The sequence below is a fragment of the Jaculus jaculus genome, chromosome 14 (genome assembly GCF_020740685.1).
Source record: "Jaculus jaculus isolate mJacJac1 chromosome 14, mJacJac1.mat.Y.cur, whole genome shotgun sequence".
NCBI classification, from domain to species: domain Eukaryota; kingdom Metazoa; phylum Chordata; class Mammalia; order Rodentia; family Dipodidae; genus Jaculus; species Jaculus jaculus.
In genome coordinates, this window is record NC_059115.1 from 67,690,143 (window position 1) to 67,716,366 (window position 26,224).

The 26,224-nt window shown below is 50.0% G+C and overlaps 2 protein-coding genes across 2 annotated transcripts; both read left to right on the forward strand.

Annotated features, from left to right (window-relative positions):
• The first annotated feature begins 593 nt into the window (after positions 1-593).
• Positions 594-15,683, forward strand: Sec13 (SEC13 homolog, nuclear pore and COPII coat complex component). The gene is made up of 9 exons (XM_045134276.1): positions 594-709; positions 3,848-3,892; positions 5,812-5,927; positions 9,466-9,617; positions 9,915-10,048; positions 11,959-12,092; positions 12,431-12,554; positions 13,259-13,405; positions 15,284-15,683. Exons 1-9 carry the CDS (start codon positions 707-709, stop codon positions 15,395-15,397), a joined length of 969 nt encoding a protein of 322 aa, XP_044990211.1. The 5' UTR covers positions 594-706; the 3' UTR covers positions 15,398-15,683.
• A 7,305-nt stretch (positions 15,684-22,988) lies between these two features.
• On the forward strand, positions 22,989-24,753 carry Ghrl (ghrelin and obestatin prepropeptide). Its single transcript, XM_045134111.1, has 4 exons — positions 22,989-23,263; positions 23,998-24,114; positions 24,207-24,315; positions 24,661-24,753. The coding sequence occupies exons 1-4, from the start codon at positions 23,156-23,158 to the stop codon at positions 24,678-24,680; spliced, it is 354 nt and encodes a 117-aa protein (XP_044990046.1). The 5' UTR covers positions 22,989-23,155; the 3' UTR covers positions 24,681-24,753.
• The last annotated feature ends 1,471 nt before the right edge of the window (positions 24,754-26,224 follow it).

Genomic DNA, 26,224 nt, shown 5'->3' on the forward strand with positions numbered 1-26,224 from the left:
AAGCCTAAGGACCCCGGTTCGAGGCTCGGTTCCCCAGGTCCCACGTTAGCCAGATGCACAAGGGGGCGCACGCGTCTGGAGTTCGTTTGCAGAGGCTGGAAGCCCTGGCGCGCCCATTCTCTCTCTCTCCCTCTATCCGTCTTTCTCTCTGTGTCTGTCGCTCTCAAATAAATAAATAAAAAATTTAAAAAAAAATGTTTAAAAAAAAAAAAAACTGTCCCGTGGAAGGACTCCCTCCCTGCAAGGCGATTCTAGGCCCGTCTACCCAGGCCTCGAGTAAGTTAATCGCTCTGCCCCGTTCACTCATAAAGCGATGCACTCAGTACTGCAGGGAGGCGAGTGGAGCTGTGATGACTAATCCTTTCGTCCCCTCGGGGACCAGGAAAGCTTGGTCGGTAGAGGAAAACCCACTAGGGACCCTAGCTTCCAAAACCCTGGGATCCGCGTCGTCATAGCAACCAGAGCCCTCCCCGGCGGGTCTCCCGCGCGGTCCTCAAAGACCAGGGGGCCGGCGGTCCCGGGAGGGCGTGGCGCAGGCCCCGGAAGTCGCGGAACCGTGTTCGAGCCCCGGGCGTGTGTTGCTGCCCGGACGCTCCTGAGTGCACGGACCGTTCGCCTGCCAAGCCGGCGCCGGAAGTGAGCATTTCCGAAGCGGCGCCCGGAGCTGCCACGTCCGAAGCCGGGAGTTGAGCGCTGCCACACAGCCATGGTGAGAGTCGGGGCAGGGTGTTGGGGGGGGGGGGGGGGGCACCCCGGCACGATTCGGGCTGTAGTCACGGCCTTCATGCCGCGCTGAGGCTCGAAGGGGGTCGTTTCAGCTCCCTGTCCCTGCCGACCTCTCGGAAGGGGAGGCGGCCCGAGGCCGCTGGAGTCGCTGCTGCTGCCTCCGACAGACAGACTTGCTGGTTTAATGACAGACCAGACGTCCAATCACCCCCCCCCCCTCAAAAAAAAACATTCTGCAACCCTACCCTCCTCGATTGAGCAAATCGATTGGCGGGCACAGGGCGCCCAGGTGTGATGGACACTCAGGAAAGTGATGAGAGGACGAGCTGAATGACCCGGGACTGGCTTTGTTTTGAATTTCTGTGGCCTCTCCACCTGTCTTCACCCCTCCTTGGCTCGCCGAGGGCATGAATGGGAGCTGAAGGCGGGAAGTCTGTCGGCTGGGCCGGGTCCCCTTGTGAGGGAACCAAGCGAGAAGGACTCTGGTCCTCCAGTCTGGTTTTCCTGTTGCTGCTTACTGAGCTGGGGGCTCGCGGGCTCCGCGTTCTGACTTAGGGACTCGTGTGATTCTGATGAGGTGAGTGGCCACGCAAGCTTCAGGTGTTCTGGAGAACGTACTCTGATAGTTTGAATTTTTAGTTTTTCGGTTTGTTTGTTTTTTCGAGGTAGGGTCTCACTCTGGCTCAGGCTGACCTGAGATTCACTATGTAGTCTCAGGGTGGCCTCGTACTCATGGCGACCCTCCTACCTCTGACTCCCAAGTGTTGGGATTAAAGGCCTGCACCACCACACCCGGCTCTCTGGTAGTCTCCCCTCCCCCCACTTGGATTTTCAAGGTAGGGTCTCACTCTAGTCCAAGCTGACCTGGAATTCACTATGTAGTCTCAGGGTGCCCTTCAACTCATGATGATCCTCCTACCTCTGCCTCCCAAGTGCTGGGACTAACTGTGTGTGCCACCACGCTTCTCTAATAGTTTTAAAACACACACGGCTTCAGAAGCATGCGCCATCCTCACCCCTGGGTGCTGGATGAGAGTGGTCAGAAATAAATGCTGGCGCTCTCTAAGGTCCTTGAAGGCATGAAACTACTTCCCAGCAAGCCTTCCTAACTCGGTGAAGCAGTATATAGCAACGACTGTACATTGCAGGTGAGAAGTCTGATAGGGTGGACTGTGAGCCCAGAGCCAAGAGGTCAGCAGACGAGCCTCACTCCCAGCTCTGTGACTTTGGTGATCGTTCCCTGTTTTCTGGCTTCTTCATTCCCTTAGCGTTCACAGCCCCTGACCCTGGCACTTCCCAGTGCTCACAGGAAAGTCCCAGACATCTCAGCACACCACAGCAACTGCTCTTCGTTTCTTGCTTTGCAGATCCTCAGATGCACGTCTTAGCCGAGTTAGAATTGCCCAAGACAACCTGGGCTTACTGGCTGTATGCCTTCTGAACTGTGCTGCTGCTGTACTGCGCTGTCCCAGGGCCAGCTTTTCTGAAAAGCCAGACCTGAGACAGAGTCTCATTAGGTAGTCCAGGCTAGCCAGGAACTCAGTTCTCCTTTCTTGGTGATTACAGTCGTGCACCACCACACCCAGCCATGAACTGTAGGGCTTGCACTAGAAAAGGTGAAATGTATAGATTCCATCATGTAATGGTTAGCACTTTGGACTCTGAAAAGGTAACATGTGGGAAATGGTGAGAAATCTCAGTTCCAAGTGAAAGCTACCATTTCAGTTCCCTTTCCTATTCCCCAAAATTTAGGAGAATCATGGCTGAGCCAAGAAAACAACTTTTTCTTTATTTATTGCAATATGTTTGTTCATTCATTCATTGAATAGTTATTGGGTTCCTTCTCTATGCAAAAGCACTGTGCAAGATGATTTTAAAGAGATTTAAAGCTGGGCATGGTTGTGCATGCCTGTAATTCCAGCACTCAGGAGGCAGAGGTAGCTGGATCACTATGAGTTCAAGATCACTCTGAGACTACAGGGTGAATTCCAGATCAACCTGGGCTAGAGTGAAACCCTACCTCAAAAAAAAAAAAAAGAAAGAAACAACCTTGGCATGGTGATGCATACCTTTAATCCCAGCATTTGGGAGGCAGAAGTAGGAGGATCACTGCGAGTTCGAGACCACCCTGAGACTCCACAGTGAATTCCAGGTCAGCCTGAGCTAGAGTGAGACCCTTCCTCGAAAAACCAAAAGAGAGAGAAAGATATTTAAAGCTGCAGATTGCTCCAAGGACCCCACCTTCTAAAGGGGAGAAGAAGTAGCATAAAGTGTTGTGGTGATCAGGGTTCTATGTGGGCAAGAGCCCAGCCAGTTAGGGTTCTGAGATTCTTCAAGAAGCAGGACTAATTTAAACCAAACCTCAAAGAATGGGGAAGTCATTGATGGCCATAGTAGCTACTTTCCAGCCCTACAAACTGTTCAACCCTGGGTACCACTAGGTGACGGTCTAGGGAACAGTCTCAAAAGAAACTTGAATGAAGTCCTCATCTTTGCTAATAACCTGTTAATGCATAAACTGTCTCAGACATAAGAGGCTGTCATCAAGAAATATGAGCTATAGCTCCCCTGCGGAGTTCCACATCACCTTCAAGGGCTCCCCCTCACCTCACATCAGACTCTTGGGCCTTTGTATTCCTTCTACTTTCTGTATTTTGTCCTCAAGGGCAGCAGATCTTAATGTAAGGCCCAATGCATGTCTACTCCCTTCCTACGCACATGTGCATGCACATGCACACACCCACCCCAGCACCTTGGACTCCTGTAGACCACAAGAAGCAACATTACAGGATTCTCCTGGCCATGGTTGGGTTATTTGTGCCCAGGCTTCTTAAAGGCAAGAACTGCCTCTTATTCCTGTCAGTGTCAGTCTGCCATCCTTGGCACAGTGCTCGGTACAAAGAAGGTGCTCAGGTGGGCATGGTGATGCACATCTGTAATCCTAGTACTTGAAAAAAAAAAAGTAGAATAAATGTTTATAGAACAGATGCTTAATTGTAAGTTGGCTCAATGGTGAGTGAGCAAATGTTCTCAAGAACTTTGGAAACAATTGGTGGCTTCAATGGGACGAATGTGTTGTGTCTGCCTTCGGTTAACTTACCAGGGATGTGTTCGATTCTAGGTGTCAGTAATTAACACTGTGGACACCTCCCATGAGGACATGATTGTAAGTATCCCTTCAGCCTCCTCCCCTTGCTTTGGACATGGGCATCACCGAGTGGGGAGCCGTTCTGGCTTTGTGTTTCCCCTTGCTGTTGGTCACCCAAGAGTCCTGGCTTTGCAGTGCTCTCGGTCGGCTTCAGGTGTTGTTGTTCTCCCCGCATGTCCTTTGGGCTGTCAGGGCTTCAGTGGTGACCGTTCTCTGCCAAGGGAGGCTGGCCTCTCATCTTTCTTTGGCCAACACAGAAGCCTGCTTTGAGGTTGAGGGACAGTGGGTGTGGAGGTTTGGCAATTGTCTTCCCACTTTTCACCTTCCAGTGGCACCTACTCAGGCCTTTGAAAGTGTGGTTAAACGGGAGAGAGTAGAAGATCGCAGGCAGTCATGGTGAAAGCCCAGCACAGAGCTGGGTAGGACCACCCCAAACAAATGGCCACAACAGGCCCCTGAGCCTATAGTCATTTCTTGGGGTGTCTCTTAGGATCCCAACACAGGGTTCAGTTCAGCCCTGTTACAGGGAAAGGTCCAGAGGTTAAGGTTTTCATTATTAAAAAAACTCAGCCTGCTTCCTGGAGGCCAAGCAGTGCAGGCAGTCTCTGAGTAAAGACCCAGGCCGGCTGCTGTCAACAGTTCATGTGGGCCTCCACTCTCCCAGCCTGTCCACTGGCACTCGCCTTGGAGTTTTGGATGGTGGAGTTGTATGTTGTTGGCTCTAGTTATGAGCAATCTGGCTGTGAGACCATGTGGCTAGAGGTACTGTGGCCAAGGTGATTGAGTCTGAGACACCCTTGTCAAAGTCTTAGCTCATTGTCCATCTGTGGAAACCAGTGGACATGCTGCTTGCTGGTGTGGATTTGGTTTGAGGAAGACATGAGGCAGTATAGTCATTGGAAACATTTGTGTGCTCATTAAATTGTCATCAGACCCCACACTAAGAGTACACAGTGTGTCAGCCAACCCTCAAGGACCCTTGAAGCTGATAGAGTCATTAGCTCCATTTCAGAATTCAGAAACTAAAGGTCAAAGAGATAAAGTGATGTTTCAGAGACTGTATTGCAGATAAGCTAAGGAGATAGGATTTACAACCAAGGTACTATGCCCTCCCGCTGTCCACAGTGTGATAGCTCACTAAGCTGGGCAGAGAAGAGCTACCCAGAGGGCAAGGCCCGACACAGTGGCAAGAAAAGAACCTTCAAAAGAACCGTGTTTTCCTTCAGTGAGCAGGTGACAAAATCTGACACACCTCTTGGTGTAATTTCATTGGGTGGCCACAGAAGTGACAGATAAATCACTTGTGAAAGTTGCAAGCTGGGACAGATAAAGGCCTGAGATGTTGACGGGCTACAGACATAGTGCGTTAGAGACAGGCACGCATCCTTTCAGGTAGCAGCCAGCCCTGGCTCCAGATGTCCAGTTTTCAAGGAAGTGGGTTCTAGGTGGGGAGTCTCTGGTTCAAAAAAGAAAAAGATCTGCAGAGGCTCCAGGGCCTTGTTGGAGGAAGGGGCCCACATATCTGGGTAGAACCCTGTGTCCAGGCCTGCAGCGCCTCACAGTGGAGCTGGTTGAGGTCTACACAACATGAGGTCTGCTGTATCGTTAACCTCGGGGTCTTCCCCAGTAGCCCTCAGAGCCTATGAACAGGAGTGGCCTGAGAGGGGAGGAAGAGGCCATCGAGATCAGCTTGTTTTTCTTCCCACACCTACCCAACAGGATTAGGAGTAGAAACTTGTGTAACCAGCTGTGTGTGTCTGGTTTGGTCCCTTCTGGAAAGACACTGCCTGGCAGGGAAGTGAGAGCCCCTGCTTCTTGCCTGGAAGTAATGAGTCTTTAAGATTGAGTTCAGATAGATTCTGGTCCACACGAGGCCCTCACCGCAGCCCAGCTGCCCACACAGCCTGCACGCTTTCTCAGCTGTCCTGCCTTTGCAGCACGATGCCCAGATGGACTACTACGGCACACGCCTGGCAACCTGCTCCTCGGACAGGTCCGTCAAAATCTTCGATGTGCGCAACGGAGGGCAGATCCTCATTGCCGACCTCAGGGGGTGAGTGTGGAGATCCTGGGAAGGTCTCTGCAGGTGCTTGGCTTCTCTGGCCTGACAGGAAAGGATGAGACCCAGATTGAGAGCAACCCCATGAGGATATTGTGCAGTGAGGAGGCCTGGCGCCCCACTCCCTACTGCTCTTGTCACATGTCTCCAGGGGAGACCTAGGTGAGGGCATAAGTGCGTCTGGGCATGAATCCCAGCCACCAGAAGACCTTGTGGAGTTCTCCTCTTCATACCCTCAAAACAGGCTACTTCTGCCTCTTCCTTAATAGCACACGCCGGTGCTGACCCAGGACCACCTCAGCACACCTTCAGTGTGAGCAGGCACCGCTGTGCTCAGGAAGGACATAAGCTGCCATCCTGTGTGTATTTAGCCAGGGTAACCTGAAGTGTCAGGTGCTGTAAGGAGAGCATTACCATACCAGGAGAGTCATTTATTTATTTTGGTTTTTCAGGTAGGGTCTCACTCAAGCTCAGGCTGACCTGGAATTCACAATGTAGTCTCAGAGTGGCCTCAAAATCACAGTGATCCTCCTACCTCTGCTTCCTGAGTACTGGGATTAAAGGTGTGTGCCACCATGCCTGGCTAATTTATTTGTTTGTTTTGGTTTTACTAGCTAGGGTCATCCTCTAGCCCAGGCTGACTTGGAGTTCACTATGTAGTTCCAGGCTGGCCTTGAACTCAGTGATCCTCTTCCCTCTGCCCTCTGCCTCCCAAGTGCTGGGATTAAAGGCAAGAGCCACCATGCCCAGCCCAGCTAATATTTTTATTTTATCTATTTGTGTGTGTGTGTGTATGTATTTGTGTGGGTGGGTGTGCCAGGGTCTCTTGTCAGTACAAACACCAGACTCATACACCACCTATATATCTGGAAGTAAGATATTTTTATTGTTTTCCCTATATATTAATTAATTAATTTATTTATTTATTTGCAAGCAGTGAGAAAGAGAAAGAATTGGATACACTAGTTCCTTTAGCCACTACAAACGAACTCCAGATGTATACCCACTTTGGCTTTACCTGGGTACTGGGGAATTGAACCCAGATCATTAGGCTTTGCAGGCAAGTGCCTTACCTGGTAAGCCATCTCTCCAGCCCCTTCTCTCTCTCTTTTATTTCCTTTGTAGACTAGGTCTCATGTATTCATGGCTGGCCTCAAATTTTGCCATGTTGCCAAGGATAACCTTGAACTTCCTGATCCTCTTGCCTCCAATTCCCTTGTGCTGCAATTGCAAGCATGCACCACCACACTCCATAGATGCAGTTCAGGGAATCGAACCCATGGCTTCTTGCATGCTAGGCAAGCACTTCACCCACTGAGCTGCACTCCCAACCCCATAAGAAGAAATTTATACATCCCACTGTTCTGCCTGCTTGCCTGTGGTGGGTGTTCAGTGCATATCTACAGATGTTTGGTTTTCCCTTCTCTGCTCTGAGTCCCATGAGGAGATGCTGGCTCATTTTTGTGGCTACATCTCTGCTTCCTCTCAGCCCACTGCTTTTCACGTTGTGTGAACTCCTAGCCTGGAGTGCAGACATCTCCAAAGACTTTGCTGGTAGAATCCAGGGTTTGGTGAACCGAGGCAAAGAAAAAAAAAAAAAACAATGGTATGATTCTGAAATTTAGCATTTCCTTCTCTTTTGAATGTAGGCTGGAGAACACAGTACTGCTTGTATACCTATCACTTGTCACCAACAGAAGTCGCAAGTATTGTCATCTGACAGTTAAGAATACCATTGATGTCACTGCTGCTTTGAAGTTGCGCAGGTTACTAGGCCTGCCGGTGGAGTTTTGCTTGATGTTAGCAAAGAGAGAATTGATAAAGTGTTACCACTGCCTTATAAAACATTTGTTTACGTTTGATAACTACATTTCAAACTAATGGGATTTTCCTTATAGGCCTGGTTCTGTGTTTTTGTGCATTATTCTGAGAAGGGGCTCATGACCGTCATCAAACTGCTCAAGGAAATGTGACCCCAGACTAAAACTGGGCATGGTGACACACACCTGTGATCCTAGCTTTGGGAGGCAAAGGCAGAAGAATCACAAGGTCAAGACCAGCCTGGGCTATATAACAAGACCCTGTCTAAAAGAAAGGAAGGGGAGCTGGGGAGATGGCTCAAGGTTAAAGGGCTTGTTAATAAAGCCTGACAGTGTGGGTTCAATTCCCCAGAGCCCACATAAAGCAGATGCACAAAGTGGCACATACATCTGGAGTTCATTTGCAGTGACAAGATCCTGGTGCTCCCGTTCTCTCAGTCTCCCTCCCTCTCTCTCCCACCTCTCCCCTTACAAATGAACAAACAGGGCTGGTGAGATGGCTCAGCGGTTAAGGTGCTTGCCTGTAAAGCCTAACAACCCAGGTTCATTTCCCTAATATCCATGTAAAGCCAGATGCACAAGGGGGTGCGTGCATCTGGAGTTCATTTGCTGCAGCTGGAGGCCCTGGCACACCTATTCTGTCTGTCTGTCTGTCTCCTGTCTCTCTCTCCTTGCAAATAAATAAAACAAATGAATAAAGCAGTTTTTAAAAATAGGAGGGAGGGAGGGAGGAAGGCACTAGAGAAGGAAGAACAAACAAGGCAACCAGGCATGGTGGCCCCACCTCATTTCAGCACTTCGGAGGCGGAGGCAGGCAAAGTGCCATGAGTTCAAGGCCAGCCTGTTTTGCACAGTGAATTCAACCCTACTTGGGCTACAAAGTGAGACCCTGTCTCAAAAAAAAAAAAGAGTGGTAGGGGGCTTCAGTGGAGGGTGGTGGGGAAGGGGGACAATGATCAGAGTGTATTGTATGTGTGGAGGTTGCTGATAAAGACAATTTTAATTTTTAAAATTGGTAAGTAAGTGACCCCTATACATTCAGCTGAATTAAGGAAGACAAACTAAGTTACTCTTCATCCGGGGAAAGGAGCTTTGCAGCTCCCTTCCTCTAAGGCCCCCGGACTGACGATGAGAAGCCTAGCGCCTGTGTCTTTGTGCGAGAGCCTGTGGCTGCCAGCGCTCACAGGCTCCTCCTCCTGCCGTCTGTTTCCTACGCACAAGGTGGCGCGTGCATCTGACATTCCCTTAGTGGCTAGAGGTCCCGGTACACCCATCCTCTCTTTCTGCAGCTTCCTCACTCTCTCTCAATTAAATACATAACTTTTTATAAAAAGAATAATGATTAGAGAATAAAGTGGTACTGCCTCCATAAGAGATTGGTGTCTAGCAGGAGGAACAGAACTCAGTCTTCAAGTGTTTCCCAAGCACTGTGGGTTCCATGAGCACTTCTGCTGGTGGCCACAGCCTAGGGCAAGTGTGCTCATCGGCCAGCACAGGAGGGCCAGACTGCCAAAGCCTGTGACCTCAAGCTGCTTAAGCTCTGGGCTTATTCAGAAAAGGTCACTAGGAGTGGTAGCTTTCTGCCCTTTTGAGATTCTCAGTTAGACAATAGTTTAGCCTGCCAGGGGAGCACTTTGGGTTTCCAAACAGCACTTGGCAGAGGCACTGTGGGTCCCCTGGTCCTCTGAGTAGCCTCTGACCCTCCCTTGCAGACATGAGGGGCCAGTGTGGCAAGTGGCCTGGGCCCACCCCATGTATGGCAATGTCCTTGCGTCCTGCTCCTACGACCGGAAAGTGATCATCTGGAAGGAGGACAACGGCACCTGGGACAAGACCCATGAGCACTCAGGACACGACTCCTCAGGTATGCCGAGTGGTCGAGAGCACGAGGAACCCTTTGGTGGAAGGGCCTCTGTCTGGCCACAGCCTGGCTCCCTTCCCTGTGCTGCCGCAGTGTGTCCCTTGAGCGTGGGTGGGTTCTTCCTCTAGCCTGGCCACAGCTGAGCTAAGTCCCCAGGACTAAAGCTAGTCCAGAGGGTAATTAGGCAGCTTCTCAAGGCTAACCAACAGGGGCTGTTTTAATGTCCCTGTGGTTCTTTTAGAACCCTAGCAAAACAATAGTGCTGGGTGAAAGTGCGCTCATTGTGCCTTCTTCCCACAGTGAACTCTGTGTGCTGGGCCCCCCATGACTATGGCCTGATCCTGGCCTGCGGGAGCTCGGACGGGGCCATCTCCCTGCTGACCTACACTGGGGAAAGCCAGTGGGAAGTGAAAAAGATCAACAACGCTCACACTGTAAGTCCAGCCCCACCCCACCTGCCGCATGGAGGGGCTGACACGGCAGCCTCCATGTTCTGAAGGAGAGCAGTTAGTTACATAGCCTCCTCAGCCCATGGCAATGTGGCACTGGTTTCTGGGAAGCTGCCATGCCCAGGAAGACTGAGGCAGTGGCGGCAGCCCTCCCCCCTCCCCCCCCCGCCCACCTGCCCTTTGGATGCCATAAATACTAGCACCGCCCCCAGCCAACCTGAGTGATGTTACAAAGAGCATCATGGAGCTTAGTTCATGGTGCTTCCTGGGTCTTGGAACAAAGGTTCGAACAGTCCAAAAACATTATAGGCAATAGGGACACTCACATTTCTTGAGCCCCTGTGTGTCTTGTAACTCTCAAAATCATGTAAATGAAAGAGAGAGTCAATAAACATTTCCAGGCTCATCCACATCATAGCATGTGTCAACACTCATATTTTCTATCATTCCCCACCAACAGACAGTAGACATTTTCAGGTTTTGTTTTTTTTTGAGGTAGAGTCTCACTCTTGCCCAGGCTGACCTGGAATTCACCATGTAGTCTCAGGCTGGCCTTGAACTCATTGCAATCCTCCTACCTCTGCCTCCCAAGTGCTGGCATTAAAGGCGTGCGCCACCATGCCAGCAACATTTTCAGTTTTTATGAGTAACTGTTGGCGTGGACATTCAGTGATATGTTTTTGTCTAACTATGGTTCTAATTATCTTAGGTGAAAGGGCTGAGTCATCTGATAATTCTAGCTTTAACTTTTCTTTTTTTCTTTCCTATTAGTATATATTCATTGTACAAAATGACAAGCTTCATTTTGACGTTTTAAAAAAATTTTAATTTATTAGAGAGAGAGAGAATGAGCACACCAGGGCCTTTAGCCACTGCAAATGAACTCCAGATGTGTGTGATATTGGGAGAGTGATCTGGGTGTTAAGAGTAAAGTATTGAAACCTCTCTCTCCCTTGTATTTTAGCCTTAATAGTATCTGTTCAAGGCAGGGGAGATGTCTCAGTGGTTAAGGAGCTTGCTTGCAAGGCCCAACGGCCTGGGTTCAATTCCTCAATACCTGTGTAAGTCCAGATGCACAAAGTTGTGCATACATTTGGAGTTCATTTACAGTGGCAGGAGGCCCTGGCACTCCCATTCTCTCACTCTCTCTCTCTCTCTCTCTCTCTCCTTGCAATAAGTAAAATATATTTTAAAAGCATCTAGGGGCTGGAGAGATGGCACAGTGGTTAAGGCGCTTGCCTGCAGAGCCTATCCACCCAGGTTCAATTCCCTGGTGCCCATGTAAAGCCAGATGTGCAAAGTGGCACATGTATCTGGAGTTCATTCTTAATGGCTAGAGACCCTGGCACACCCATTCATTCCCTCCCCCATTCTCTCTACTTACAAATAAATAAATAAATAAAATTATACAAAATAGTATGTTTATAAAATTTCAAGCTTTATATTAGGTACACAGAGATTTATCATCACTGTATCTTCTTACTGAATTGATCCCTTGATCATTGTATAAGTGACTGACTTCATCTCTTCCCAGTAGGTCAGATAAATGTAGCTATTCCTGCCTGGTCTTGGATTCTGTTTGCTAAAGTATCATTTCCCATGCTTTCACTTTTAGTCTGTGCTATCTACTGGTAATGTGGGTGATAGCCAGCATATTATTGGGTCTTGTTTTTAATCCATTCAGTGTCTTTAAGTAATGAATTAAGGCCATTTACACTGGGAGACTAAGGCAAAAGTATGGTGAATTCGAGGCCAGCCTGGGCTGCATAACTAAACTCTTATCACGTCAGCTGTCTGTCATCATGCAGGCTTGAGAAAGGGCTAACAGGCTTGGTTCTATAGAATGTTTTCCACTGGCATAAAAGAAGAGTGTCACCACTTGTTCTCTTGGGCAGATTGGCTGCAATGCTGTCAGCTGGGCCCCTGCTGTGGTGCCTGGAAGCCTCATAGACCAGCCGTCAGGCCAGAAACCCAATTACATCAAGAAATTTGCATCGGGTGGCTGTGACAACCTCATCAAGCTATGGCGGTGAGTGGGCTGTGTGGATTTCTCCTCAAAGGGACACTTTGGCCAGCCAGTCCATCAGAAACAAGGTCACTGTTCCCCTCCTGCTAGAAAACCCTGTAGTCAGTCTATTAGGACATCCTTTCTAAAACACAGCACCTTGCTCCTTTTTCAAGCACTTTTAGAATTCACAGGATTCCTAGTCTTTGGACTTAAAGCGGAGGAAAAAAGCACTTTCTGAAGGCTTTTGTGCAGCTCAGTGAAAGCTGAATTTCACAAGCTGCTTAGCAGTGATTATAGAACAGGAAAAGTGGAACCTCTGCCCATTTCCCACCTTACGTCCCTCTTGGTTTCCCTTGTAGGGAGGAGGAAGATGGCCAGTGGAAAGAGGAGCAGAAGCTGGAGGCACACAGCGACTGGGTTCGAGACGTGGCCTGGGCCCCCTCCATCGGCCTGCCCACCAGCACCATCGCCAGCTGCTCTCAGGTCAGCGCAGGCCCGTGAGAGCACCCCTTGTCCTTAGCCTGCAGTAAGCCCCATTAGCCCTTTCAGGCTGCCTGGAAAAGTCTGTCAGGAAGGGAGAACAGCAGGGCCAGGTCATCCGACAGTGCGGTCTACCACCAAATTCAAGTTCCCTCCTGACCCTTTTGTAAGGAGGGATGGAGGTGCCCAGATGCAGTACTGAGTACTCCCAAGCAAGCATCAGGTGGGGTGGGAAATTGCCGTCTCCAATTAGACCAGGGCCAGACCTTTTGTTCCACTAGAATCTGTTTTATTTGGTTCTAAATTTGGAGAGGATTTTTGGGTGTTCACTTGTCCATCCTCCTCGGAGCTTGGTTTTACAACAGCTGGTAAGGTGACAAAGTAACCACAGGGAATGAGGTGGCATTGCGTGATCTATACCTACTGTGGTGTGTTCTTGGGGTACAGGGGAGTGCCCCTGCCTCCACATCTCTTGGTTGAGAGTATTCTAAATATCTGAGAGAGAGGTGGGCATGCCAAGGCCTCTAACCACTGCAGATGAACTCCGGATGCATGAGCCACCTTGTGCATCCTGCTTTATGTGGGTCCTGGGGAATTGAACCTGGGTCCTTTGGCTTTGCTGGCAAGTGTCTTAAGTGCTGAGCCCTCTCCAGCCCCATCGTTTGAGAGGCTTTTGCCTCCATCTCATGATGTGTATCTTTTTCTAGGACGGTCGAGTGTTCATTTGGACCTGTGATGATTCCTCAGGCAACATGTGGTCACCCAAACTGCTGCACAAGTTCAACGATGTCGTGTGGCACGTGAGCTGGTCCATCACAGCCAACATCCTGGCCGTCTCGGGCGGAGACAATAAGGTACGTCCCGTTCCCAGAGCTGGAGCACACAGGGCCCTGATGAGCTTTCCCTGGCCATTCCTGCCTACTCACAGATGAGAATGCGTCCTTAGATTACATACTGCCCCTGTTACACACAGAGGGAGTTAACTTGTGCAGGGGTCATGGTCACAGAGCTGCCAGGTGGCAGAGCCATCCAATCTGTCAATATCCTTCACCCTAACCATCTGGCACCTCTGTATAGTAATGGTTAGCTAGCTCTGCCAAAAGGCAGTTATACATATTAAGAAAGGCTGTTAACAGTGACTGGACATGGTGGCGCACGCCTTTAATCCTAGCGCTAGGGAGGCAGAGGTAGGAGGATCAGGAGAGTTCAAGGCCACCTGAGATTGCATAGTTAATTCTAGGTGAATCTGGACTAGAGTGAGACCCTACCTCGGAGAAAAACAGCGCACATCCCCTTGAAGGTCTCTCTGTGACATTAGCTGGCACCCTCTGCCATAGGACATGGCTCCTCTTTGCACGAGGTCCGCAGGTGTGGGTGCAGCCTTGTTCTTCTTTATGTCTCTGTGACTAGGGGCCTTATGCAGAGTTTGTCCTTATGCGACTGGCTTGTTTCACTTAGTATAATGTCCTCCCTTGAAGTTGACTGGTGAATAAGTGAGGACAAAGGTCTCTTTACCCCGCAAGTAGCTGTTTCTGATCTGCAGTGGTTCTGGAACAAACCAGCAGGCCCTCTCAAAGGATAGCACCTAGTCCTCCTCTCTTTCTGTGGAGTGTCATGATTGGGACCTGAGGTTTGCGTTCATGGTACCTTACCTGGCTCAAGCAGGTCTGCCGTGACATTCCTGAGGCACTTTCCACACTACTCCACCTCCCCTATAGGCCAGCTTGTCACTCGGGAGCTAGGAGCCTACTTTTGAGGGGTCCGTAGTTCCTTCACAGAGACAGTAGAGTGGGGCCTTGGGAAGTCAGGGGATGGGTTCAGCTTCATCTCATGAGCTGCGCAAGCGAGTGCACTTGCCTCTGTGGAGCTCACTGCCGTGGGAGAATGTTTTTAGTCAACTTCAGTGACAGTGACGTGTGCTGAGGCACAGTTAAGACTTTTAAAACAGGCAGTCTGAGCTAGGAGTGGTGCCACACACCCTTAACTCCAGCACCTGGTAGGCACTGCCGTTAGTTCTACCTAGGCCAGCCTGGGCTAGAGTGAGGAGCCTCACCCCCGAAACAGACATTTCACGTGTTCTGCAGTGAGCCTTCCAGTACAAGTTGTACCCCACCTCGTCTCTTTCTGCTCTCTGCCAGCCCCAGAACCCAACTTGTGACTGCTGTGCTCTAGGGACCATCATGCTGTTGGTAACCCACACCCACACCCTTCCTCTGTAACTATCACTTTTGCCTGCAATCCCTACATCATTTTCCTTTTAAAGTTTTATTTATTTGAGAAAGAGAAGAAGGGGCACGCCAGTGCCTTCAGCCACTGCAAACCAACTCCAGATGCATGCACCCCCTTGTGTATCTGGCTTATGTGGGACCTGGCGAATCAAACCATGGTCCTTAGGCTTCACAGGCAAATACCTTAGTGCTAAGCCATCTTTCCAGCTCTCCTACATCATTTTCTTAGGCTCTGTTGTTTTTTAAACTCCAGGTGCATGTGCCACTCTATGCATCTGGCATATATGTGTAATGGGGAATTGAGCCTGGGTCCTCAGGCTTCACACACAAGCACCTTAACCTGTAAGCCATCTCTCCAGCCCCTGGGATCTGCTTTTATTCCTATGCACTCATTTTCATGTGATTGCAGTGGAGGAGGCAAGTGCTATTGTCCCACAGGTCCTGTGTCACCCCGTTTGGTGGGGATGAGGCAGGTGCAGAGCTGTGACTGTGACTGACTTGCAGGTGACCCTGTGGAAAGAATCTGTGGATGGACAGTGGGTGTGCATCAGTGACGTGAACAAGGGCCAGGGCTCTGTGTCAACATCCGTCACAGAGGGCCAACAGAACGAGCAGTGACAGCACAACAGGCCTGGACTGCCCCCCTCTGGGGACAATCGACCAAACAACTGGGAAGCAGGCTCCCAGCTCCACTGCGATCTGTGCCGGGGTTGGTCACAGATGTCATCGCCGAGGCTCAGCTGCTGTAATGGGATTGCGTACAGTGTGCAGTTTACTGCCCAGCTGAAAGCATTTGTATTAAGAAGAATCGATAAATGACTATTATTTTAAAATATTTTTGGCCATTTTTATGTACCTTTGGGTTCAGGATATTTCCAGACCAATAAAATCATGTTGCTTATAATTGTGGCGGCATCATCCCGCCAGAGCAAGCCCTCCACTTGACTTGCGCTTCAGCAGGCCTGCCCTCACAGGACAGTTGCCCCCTCGGGGTACACCTCTCCTACAGAGCAGAGCTCAAGATGCATGTCCTCGCAGTGCAGGACACTAAAGCAAGATGCCGTGCAAGGTTCACTCACTGGTTCATCTGCTGAGGCAAGAGGCACTGCGCATGCTCGCACACAAACACACGCACGCAGATAGTTACTTGAAAACAGAAGGGGCGTACCAGGGTCTAGTGCCACTGCAAACAAAACCAAGACACATGGGCCACTTTATTCATCTGGTTTTACATGGGTCTGGAGAATCAAACCCCAGCTGTCAGACTTTGCAAGTAAGTGCCTTTACCTGCTGAGGATCTCTGCAGCCCTAAAATCTTGTTTAAAAAAAACAGGGGCGAGGGCTGGAGAGATGGCTCAGCAGTTAAGGCGCTTGCCTGCAAAGCTTAAAGACCCAGGTTCGATTCCCCAGAACCCATGCAACCCAGATGCACAATGCAGTGTATGTGTATGAAGTTTGTTTGCAGTGGCTGGAGGCCCTGTTACACTTATTCTCCCTCTCTCTGCCCCTTTCTCTCTCAAATAAATAATGAAATACTTTAAAAAAAAATGCATGAGCCGGATGTGGTGGCATACTCCTTTAATCCCAGCACTCAGGAGGCAGAGATAGACCAGGAGTCTGAGGCCACCCTGAGACTACATAATGAATTTCACGTCAGCCTGAGCTAGAGTGAGACCCTACCTCTAAAAACCAAACAAAAGAGGTCGTCTGAGGAGATAGCCTGGTGTTAAAGGTGGTTGTTTGCAAAGGCTGCCAGCCTTGGTTCAGTTCCTCAGTACCTTTTGTAGTAGTCAGCTTGATGTTGCTGGGATGAACTTCCAAACCAAGGAGAGGAATTTATTTGAAGCTTACAGATCCAGGAGAAACTCCATTCTGGCAGGAGAAGCTGGGCCCCTTTTACAGGTCCAGGCAGAGAGAAATACCACCACCAGCACCAGAAGCAAGCATGCTCCAGGACCCCCAGGCAGAGCGCAAGCACACTGCATATCTGTAGTCTGGAATTCCAGATCTGCCCCCACAATTTAGGGCTGGACCCTAGGATCCACCCACAGTGACACCTCCAGCCAGGTAGCTAGAAATCCAACAGGCTTTAGTAAAACTGCTGAATACACTGAAGCGCGTCCATTCAAACTACTACACCTACAAAAAGCCAGACGGGGGCTGAAGAGATGGCTCAGTGGTTAAAGCACTTGCAAAGCCTGAACACCCAGTTGCCATTCCCCAATACCCATTTAAAACCAGATGCACAAAGTAGCACATGCATCTGGAGTTCATCTGCAGTGGCTAGAGGCCCTGGTATGCATATTCTCGCCCTGCAAATATTGAAGAGCCGGGGCTAGAGAGATGGCTCAGTGGTTACGGTGTTCACCTTTAAAGCCTGAGGACCCAGGTTCGATTTCCTAGTACCCATGTAAACTAGATACACATGGTGGCACATGCATCTGGAGTGCCCATATTCTCACTATACATCTGCATCTTTTTTTTTTCAAACAGATAAAAAATATGTGTGTGTGTGCTGAACAGGTACAAGAGACCCTGACACACACATGCAAATAAATGGTGCATGCTTGCAAAAACCTGCCAGCCTGGGCTCAATAACCCAAAAGCCATGTAAAACAGATGCACAAAGTGGTGCATTCATCTGGAGTTCATTTGCAGTGGCAAGAATCCCTGGTGCACCCATTCTTACCCTCCCTACTCCTCCCCTGCAAATAATTTTTTTGGGGCAAGCGACACCTTTTTTTTTTAATGTGAGAGAGAGACAGTTGGTGTGCCAGGGCATCCAACCACTGCACTCAAACTCCACGTGTGTCCCCCGTTGTGCACACGTGTGGCCTTGTGCGCTTGCGTCACTGTGCATCTGGCTTACATGGGACTTGGAGAATTGAGCTTGAGTCCTTAGGCTTCACAAGCTAACTGCTAAGCCATCTCTCCAACCGGCAAATAATTTTTTTTTAACTGCATTCTTATGAGCTCTCCACGAACCCAGTGTGGCCAATGCTGGTCTCCATGGTGCCTGGTCGGAGTTTGAGTCACCAGGAACATAGAACATTTCAGCACGGTGGCAGGGGGTGGGGGTGAAGGTGAACGTGGCACCAGAGGCCAGGGAGGACTAAGATCCAGGGAAGGAAAAGGGCTCATATGGGCGCAGCAAATTGGGATCGAGTACAATGGGCTCGCCCAGGGTCAGGGACCTGGGTCACTGTCAAGGCTGAGGGTACAAATGGTTGGTGAGAAAAACAAGGCAGGAAAGCTGTCATCTGCTGGTGCTAGAGCCAAGGTGGGGAAGTGAGCAGGAAACGGCAGCGGAGGCGGGGACCTAGGAGTGATGTTGGGATCGCTCGGAACAGCACTGTGAGCGCAGGAGTTTCTGACAGAATCTAAGAACAGAATACCCACTGGATTCAAAGACACGGTGTATAAAACATTCCATGAAGAATTTGTCATATTTCACGTTAAACAACATATTGCAGAGATGCAGAGTAAATAATATAGCGTTAAAATTAATTTGGGGGCTGGAGAGATGTCTTAGCGGTTGAGGTGCTTGCCTACAAAGCCAAAGACCCAAGTTCAATTCTCCAAGACCCACATAAGCCATATGCACAGGGTGACAACTGCATCTGGAACTTGTTTGCAGCGGCTGATGGTCCTGGCATGCCCATTCTCTTTCTCTATCTGCTTCTTTCTCTAGCTCTCAAAAAAAAATGAATAAAAATATTTTTAAAAAATTAACTTGGTTTTGACTTTATCTTTGAAATAAGGTTTTACACTATAGCCTCGGCTGGCCTTATGGCAATTCTGTTTTAGCCTCCAGATTATAAACGTGAATCACACCTGGTTTTTGTTCTTTAAAAAAACACAATAAAAACATATTTATTTGAAAGAGTTTGGGGCACATCAGAGCCTCTTGCCACTGCAACTAACTCTAGATGCTTTTTAACTCTAGATGTACTTTGTGCACCTGGCCTTATGTGAGCACTAGGGAATTGAACCCAGGCCAACAGGCTCTACAAGCATCTTTAACCAGTGAGCCATCTCTCCAGCCTTTTATTTTTAAAAATTTTTTCGAGGGGCTGGAGAGATGGCTTAGTGGTTAAGCGCTTGCCCGTGAAGCCTAAGGACCCCGGTTCGAGGCTCGGTTCCCCAGGTCCCACGTTAGCCAGATGCACAAGGGGGCGCACGCGTCTGGAGTTAGTTTGCAGAGGCTAGAAGCCCTGGCGCGCCCATTCTCTCTCTCTCCCTCTATCTGTCTTTCTCTCTGTCTGTCACTCTCAAATAAATAAATAAAAAAATGAACAAAAAATAAAAAAAAAAAATTTTTTTTTCGAGGTAGGGTTTCAGTTGTCCCAGGCTGGCCTCAGTCATGGTGATCCTCCTACCTCTGCCTCCTGAGTGCTGGGGCTAAAAGTGTGCGCCACCACACCCAAGCCTTTTTTGAAAGGGTTTTGCTAGGTTGCTCAAGCTGACCTCTGCCTCCCAAGTAGCAGCATTACCACAAGAAACATGGCTTTCTTCTTTTCTTTTTTATTATTTTCCAATTTTAACGTGGATCATAGAAAGCTTAAAGTTCATAAGAACTTCCTATTTGATGGGCTGGAGAGATGACTTAGTGATTAAGCACTTGCTTGTGAAGCCTAAGGACCCCAGTTTGAGGCTTGATTCTCCAGTATCCACCCACGTAAGCAGGATGAACAAGGTGGCACGTGCATCTGGAATTCTGCCTGTCACTCTCAAGTAAAAATAAATATTTAAAAGAATTTTTTAATTCTATTTACTTACTTGAGAGAGAGGGGAGATAAATAGGCAGGTAAAGAGAGAGAATGGGCATGCCAGGGTCTGCAGCCACTGCAAACGAACTCCAGATGCATGTGCCCTCTTGTGCATCTAGCTTAAGTAGGTCCTGGGGAATTGAACCTGTGTCCTTTGGCTTTGCAGGCTAGCACCTTAACCACTAAGCCATGTCTCCAGCCAAACAAAAGATAATTTTAAAAAATTCCCATTTGAGGACTGCATTATGTTTTGAAAAATGTTGATTTAGGCTGAAGAGATGGCTTGGCGGTTAAGGTACTTGCTTGCAAAGCTTAAGGACCTAGGTTCAAATTCCCAGTTCCCACGTAAACCAGATGCACAAGGCAGTGCAATAGCTGGAGGCCCTGGGAGGCCCTGGCACACCCATTCTTTCTCCTCTCTCAAATAAATAAATTAAAAAATGTTGATCTAGGAGCCAGGGCTGGGAGAAAAGGGAAACCCCCAAAAGTTCCAGCAAAGCAAAACTTACACTAAAGTCAGCCTCACTGCAACTGAAGGTTAGCCAAGTTCGCCTTTCATCCCAGCACTCAGGAGGCAGAGGGTGGAGGATCACTGTGAGTTCGAGGCTATCCTGAGACACATAACAAATTCCAGGTCAGCCTGGGCCAGACCGAGATCCTACCTTATAACAAAAAAAAAAAAAAAAAAAATTGAAACTTAAATGTTCTTGCAAACTGACCAGATCAACACACACACACACACAAAATCAGTGACAAGTAGGTTTCTCTCAGCCTATCCCACAGCCAGTGGTAGATCTCCAGGGGCCACTTGGACACACCTGCTTCCGGGAGGCAAGGGAACTGGCTGCCTCCCAGTGTTGCTGCTGTTTTGGTCACTACGGACACAAAAGAGCCACCTGTTCTCTCAAGTCACAAGGTCTTCCTCGAGCTCCCTGGCCGGGACTGGAACACATTTCCTGGCCCCTTGTCCCCGGTTCACAGGTACGGCTGTCTCCTCCCTCCACACTGACATCACCAGTTCTTCCTTCACACCTCCACGCTGGACTCCGTGGTATGTGTCCCAGGTGAGCAGTCAGCTCCAGGTGACCTTCCTGGAGTCCACAAGATAACCACTGGCCTCGGGTGTTTGCTTGCCGGTGGCCTTATCGAAGATCAACACTGGCGGCTCCTGCCTCCCCAGGCCTTCGGGGCCAAGCTGCCTCTCTCAGCAGGCGCCTGGTTGCCTGGATGGGGCTTTCTTCCTTGGGCTGGAGGACTGGGGTCTTCTCTGCGAGCTGTGGGGATCTCCCTGCCATCTCCACCTTCAGTCACTCTGCGCCTCAGGCCACCAGGGCTGTCAAGATGCCTGGTGACACACTCCCATGCTGCTAGGACGAAAGGTGCTACCACTGGCACACGGGGTGCTGCCCGCAGGTGGTACAGCCCGGCCTACACGTCCCCACCACTAGAGTTCCCGCAAGGCCTCAATTCCCAGAGCAGGGTATCACTGGACCCCGTATCAACTATTCTACCAACGTCTTCCTGTCTAGACAGGCTGCCCATCCCACCCACCCGAAGCAGCCCTGTCACGGCGGCACCACCAGGGCACCGTGGAAGCACAGCCACTGCACGTGGTAGCAGCTGCCACTGTGCCAGGGAGGCATGCGCGGGTCGAACTTGGGACCCATGAGCAAGCTCTTCTTAGAGGTCACTGCAGTGTCCAGCTAGAGAGTCCTTCAGCAAGTCGCAAGTCCTAGACTGATGGGCTCTGGTATATGCCAGCCCCATGACTATCATTCAACGTGGCTGCCACCCACGGGCCACCTTACCAGTTATGACATACACTCGTTGCCACCCTTGTCATCCCGTCCTCACAGAAGTAAGCAGGTACGGGGATCTCTGAGGGCCAAACACTTCCCCAAGGACTAGCATGCTAGGCTCCAGGCCATCCCATGTGTCCCCTCCCGCAGTTGACATTCACTAAACTAGGGTGGCTGTCACACCGCGGAGGCAGCAGCCAGGTGAGCAAGCAGGGTTGGGGCAAGGCTCAGTGGTGGACAATGGCCTGGGAAGTGCAGTTCTCTGAGTACCATCCTCGAATTAAAAAAAAAAAAAAAATAGTAATAATGAAAGGAAAAAAGAAACGGCAAAGCCAGTCACCTTTTAACGCCCCCCCCCCCCCACCTCATGCCTACACCTGCTGCTAGGGAGCAGTGACGCATCTACCTGTCTTGGAGAGGACCCCAAGAGCGTGCCCCTGCTTGCTCGGACTGTGAAAGCAATACCAGCCTCAGTGGCAGTGTGGGACTGGATAGGCTTGAAGCTCATCTTTAAAAAAGAAAAGAAAGGAATATTTACATGTAAGCAGAGAGAGAGAGGATGCATGCACCAGGACCTCTAGCCATTGCAAACCAACTCCAGATGTATGAGCAACTTTGTGCATCTGGCTTTACATGGATACTGGGAAACTGAACCCAGGTCGTTAGGCTTTGCCTTAACCGCTGAGCCATCTCCCCAGCCCCTTGAAGCTCTCTTGATGTCTGCGTCTCATCTGGGAGAAGGGGAACAAGCCAAGTTCACCAAGTGCATAGCTAAGCCAGACCTTGGAGCCTTTCTCCTGCCTCCCCTCCACCAGGGCCACACCCACGTGGGATAGGTCTCTTCACTTTTCAATAGGGACAGTGGAAGCCACTGCCTCACCTAAAACCAGCTGGGTACCTCTCAGGGCGCCTGACCTCCACTGTTGGTTTCCACTGAGGGCAGGGGGACATTTCTGGTTCCCAAGGAATGTAACCACCCACGCAAGCCAGGCCAGCAGCAAGGCGAGGCTGCGAGCTCAGAGCAAACACCAGGCTGCCTATATAAGGAGCAGCCAAGCTCTGGGCGCCACCACCACCACCACCACCAGGCATTCAAGGTAGGCACTCTGCTGCGTGTGTGTGCATGCGTGTGTGTTTATGGGATTTTAATGATGATGACTGTTGGCCATGCACTTACCTTTCTCTGGACCTCAGCAGACCTCTGAACAAAGGGGACAACGGGCAGAGACCAAGCTGGCTATAGAAGAAGCCACCCAATCCCCTCCCCGCCACCCCATGACCCTGCTGGCAGAGCTTTATTGTCACTAAGAAACCTAGCACAGTCTCCCGTGGGCATGGGACAAGTGACACTTGTGTGAACCCAGCCCTCCAGCACCCCAAGTTCTGCTGCTAAGCTTTCTGCCAGAACAGTCTAGAAAAGGCAGAGCCCCTGCAATTCTCTTGCCCGGAGAGGTTGGGACAGGAGCCCACCTTGTCCAGCTTTCACTTCCCACACACCTTTACACTTTGGGTTTTTTTTTTTTGACGTAGGGTCTTACTCTAGCCCAGGCTGACCTCAAACTCACAGTGATCCTCCTACCTCTGCCTCCTGGGTGCTGGGATCAAAGTTGTACACCATGGCTGAAATGTGTAGCCCCGACTGGCCTCGAACTCCTCACCCTGCTTCTGCCTCTTCAGCAATGTCATACCAGTGTGCAGGCGTCACCACACTGCTGGACTATGACCTAGACCCGTTCTGAGGCACATCATAGGGAACAGGCATTGCTCACCTTCTCTCCCCAGGGCCGTCTGAACCCACCAGTGAGGCCATGCTGTCTGCGGGGACCTTCTACAGTCTGCTGCTCCTCAGCGTGCTCTGGGTGGACTTAGCCATGGCAGGCTCCAGCTTCCTGAGCCCTGAGCACCAGAAAGCCCAGGTGAGCCAGTTTCCCAGGCCCACTCCATACTGACCAGGGACATGCTCCAACTCTGCCACTTAGCTCCCAGCTGTGTGACCAGCAGCAGTGACCTCTCTGGGCTTCAAGCCTTCTCCCAGTATGATGGAGGAAGAGTCTGACTTGAGTTTGCCTGTAGCAGTTATGTGTGTGTGTGTATATACACACATATACATACATACATACATACATACATGGTGTGTGTGTATATATTGCTAAGATCCTACCAGAAAGCCAGCTGTGGAAGCTCATATACAATGCCCAGAAAACAGAAGGCTAAAATTGGAGGATCACCAAGTGTCTGAAGTGAGTCCCAAGTCAGCTTGGGCTAGAGTGAGACCCTGGCTAAAACTAAAAAGCCCTTAAGAGAACTCAGCCAGGCGTGGTGGTGCATGCCTGTAATTACAACGCATGGGAGATGGAGGCAAACTTGAGACCAGCCTGGACCGTATAGTGAGATTCTGTCTCTAAGAAAAGACCAGGGCTGGAGAGATGGCTTAGCGGATAAGGCACTTGCTGGCAAAGCCTAAGGACCCAGGTTCAATTCCCCAGTACCCATGTAAACCCAGCTGCACACGGTGGCATATGCATCTGGAGTTTGTTTGCAGTGGCTGGAGGCCCTGGCATGCCCTTTCTCTCTATATGCCCCCCTCAATCAATACAATATATTAAAATACAAATTTAAGAAAAATAAAGAACCCTTCATTCCTTTGCAGCAGAGAAAGGAGTCCAAGAAGCCACCAGGCAAAGTGCAGCCCAGAGCTCTCGAAGGCCGGCTCCACACTGAGGACCACGGCCAGGCGGAGGGGGCAGAGGAGGAGCTAGAGATCAGGGTTTGAGCTGGGCCCAGCGGGAGTGGGAGTGGGAGTGGGCTGGACCAGGGTGGAGCCCTTACGCTCCGGTTCCGCCCTGCCCTACCTTCTAGTTCAACGCTCCTTTGGACGTGGGCGTCAGGCTGTCAGGGGCTCAGTACCAGCAGCATGAACGGGCCCTGGGGAAGTTTCTTCAGGACATCCTTTGGGAAGAGGTCAAAGGTGAGCCAGTCCCCAACGGCAGCTGAGCCCTGCTTATGGGAGACCCAAGTTTTCTTCCCCAATCCCTCTGACAGATGAGGCAGAAATACTGCCTCTGAAGTACAAGGCACACTCCTGCTGGGCACTCCTCTCAGGCCTGGCAACCACCATGCAGATGAGGCAGCGACTCAGAGCTGGGAGGGAGGTCACACAGTCCACACGCAAATGCTACCTTCCAAGTCCAGTGCTCCTGACCTCTGTAACACACCGCGCTTCCAACACGGTCATGGAGGGGGGAACAGCCATCTTTGATGACAGAGGCAAGATAGGGGAAAGGGAAGGCTGAACCAACCTCTTGCTTTGCAGAGGCCACAGCTGACAAGTGACCACCTACAAGGCTCTCTGCCGTCCTGGCTGGGACCCTCTGCTGACCTGCGGCCCACCTCTGCAACAACTCCCTCCCAGCACCTTGTACTGTCTTAGAATAAAGAAATGTTCAAGCTGTATGTCCAGGGTTCAAAACGAGAGTTTATTTCACCCGAGGTCAATTCACACTTTAAAACAATCCAAAAATGAGGGCTGGAGAGATGGCTTAGTGGTTAAGGCACTTGCCTGCAAAGCCAAAGGAGCAAAGTTCGATTCCCCACGACCCATGTAAGCCAGATGCACAAAGTGATGCCTGTGTCTGGAGTTCGTTTGCAGCAGCTGGAGGCCCTGGCATGCTCATTCTCTCTCTCTCTCAAATAAATAAATAAAAATAATGAAATAAACTTTAATTCTATGCCAATAAAAAGAAAGAAGTGCCTGTAGACAGTGAGCATGCAGAATCAGCAAAGGAAACCTCATCCCCAGCAGCTGCTCTGTCAGAGGCCTGTACGACAGAAGGTTCTAGTGAATTGGAGTGGGGAACAGATACAATCATTTCCATGGCAGAGCTTCCTGAGGGCATCAAAGCTGTCCTGGGAGCTTATGAACACCCACAAAGAAAGCAGGAGATGGTACTGAAGTCCATTCAAGGTCTGTCATCAGGGTTATTAAAAAACAGGATGACAAGCTGGGCAGGATGATGCACGCCTTTAATCCCAGCACTTGGGAGGCAGAGGTAGGAAGATTGTTCAAGGCCACCGTGAGACTTCATAGTGAACTCCAGGTCAGCCTGAGCTAGAGTGTGACCTTACCTCGAAAAACAAAACAAAACGAACAAAAATCAGTATGGTAGCCAGGTGTGGTGGCATACACCTTTAATCCTAGCATTTGGGAGGCTGAAGTAGGAGGATCACTGGGTCATCCTGGGCTACACCAAGACCCTACCTCAAAAAACCAAAGAACAGGACTGGAGAGGGCTGGTTTAGCAGTTAAGGCACTTGCCTGTGAAGCCTAAGGACCCCAGTAGCCATGTAAACCAGATGCACAAGGTGGCACATGTGTCTGGAGTTCATGTGTAGTGGGTAGAGACCCTGGTACGCCCATTCTCTCCTTCTCTCCCTTGCAAATAAAATAGATAAATAATAAAAATTAAAAAAAAAAAAAAAAGAACAGTGTGGTAACGTCCAAAAGTAAATTTGAAGTTACGCATAACAGGTACCTAACAATGGCTCTCAATCATGCCACACAAGGTTGGTAACTGCTTTCTCCCCACTTGCTCAGTCCAGGGCAAATTGAGTGTCTATATGGGTAAGGCAGACCACCACCCAGGTGGCCCCAAGTACCTCAACTCCAGCTTGACCCCTAAGTCCCACAGCTGAATGCCAGTTGAAACACTAGGAATGTGTCTTGTTAGCCACGTACACCTTAGTGCAAATCTGCGGACTGATTCTGGAGTCCCGTGACTGAGGGACAGAACCCAGAGATAAGCAGACCAGTGAGCTCTTAGGAAGAGTCTGCCCTGTTGGGGAAAGGCCTCACTCTGGAAATCCTGCTACAAGGCTCC

What these genes read in the sequence shown, in the direction of transcription:
- Sec13 (XM_045134276.1), top strand. An exon ending in CTCATTGCCGACCTCAGGGG is followed by an intron (nt 5,928 to 9,465) that starts GTGAGTGTGGAG and finishes CCTCCCTTGCAG; the next exon opens with ACATGAGGGGCCAGTGTGGC. An exon ending in TCTCGGGCGGAGACAATAAG is followed by an intron (nt 13,406 to 15,283) that starts GTACGTCCCGTT and finishes ACTGACTTGCAG; the next exon opens with GTGACCCTGTGGAAAGAATC.
- Ghrl (XM_045134111.1), top strand. Translation starts at nt 23,156, where the DNA reads ATGCTGTCTGCGGGGACCTTCTACAGTCTGCTGCTCCTCAGCGTGCTC. An exon ending in CTGAGCACCAGAAAGCCCAG is followed by an intron (nt 23,264 to 23,997) that starts GTGAGCCAGTTT and finishes ATTCCTTTGCAG; the next exon opens with CAGAGAAAGGAGTCCAAGAA. An exon ending in CCTTTGGGAAGAGGTCAAAG is followed by an intron (nt 24,316 to 24,660) that starts GTGAGCCAGTCC and finishes CTTGCTTTGCAG; the next exon opens with AGGCCACAGCTGACAAGTGA.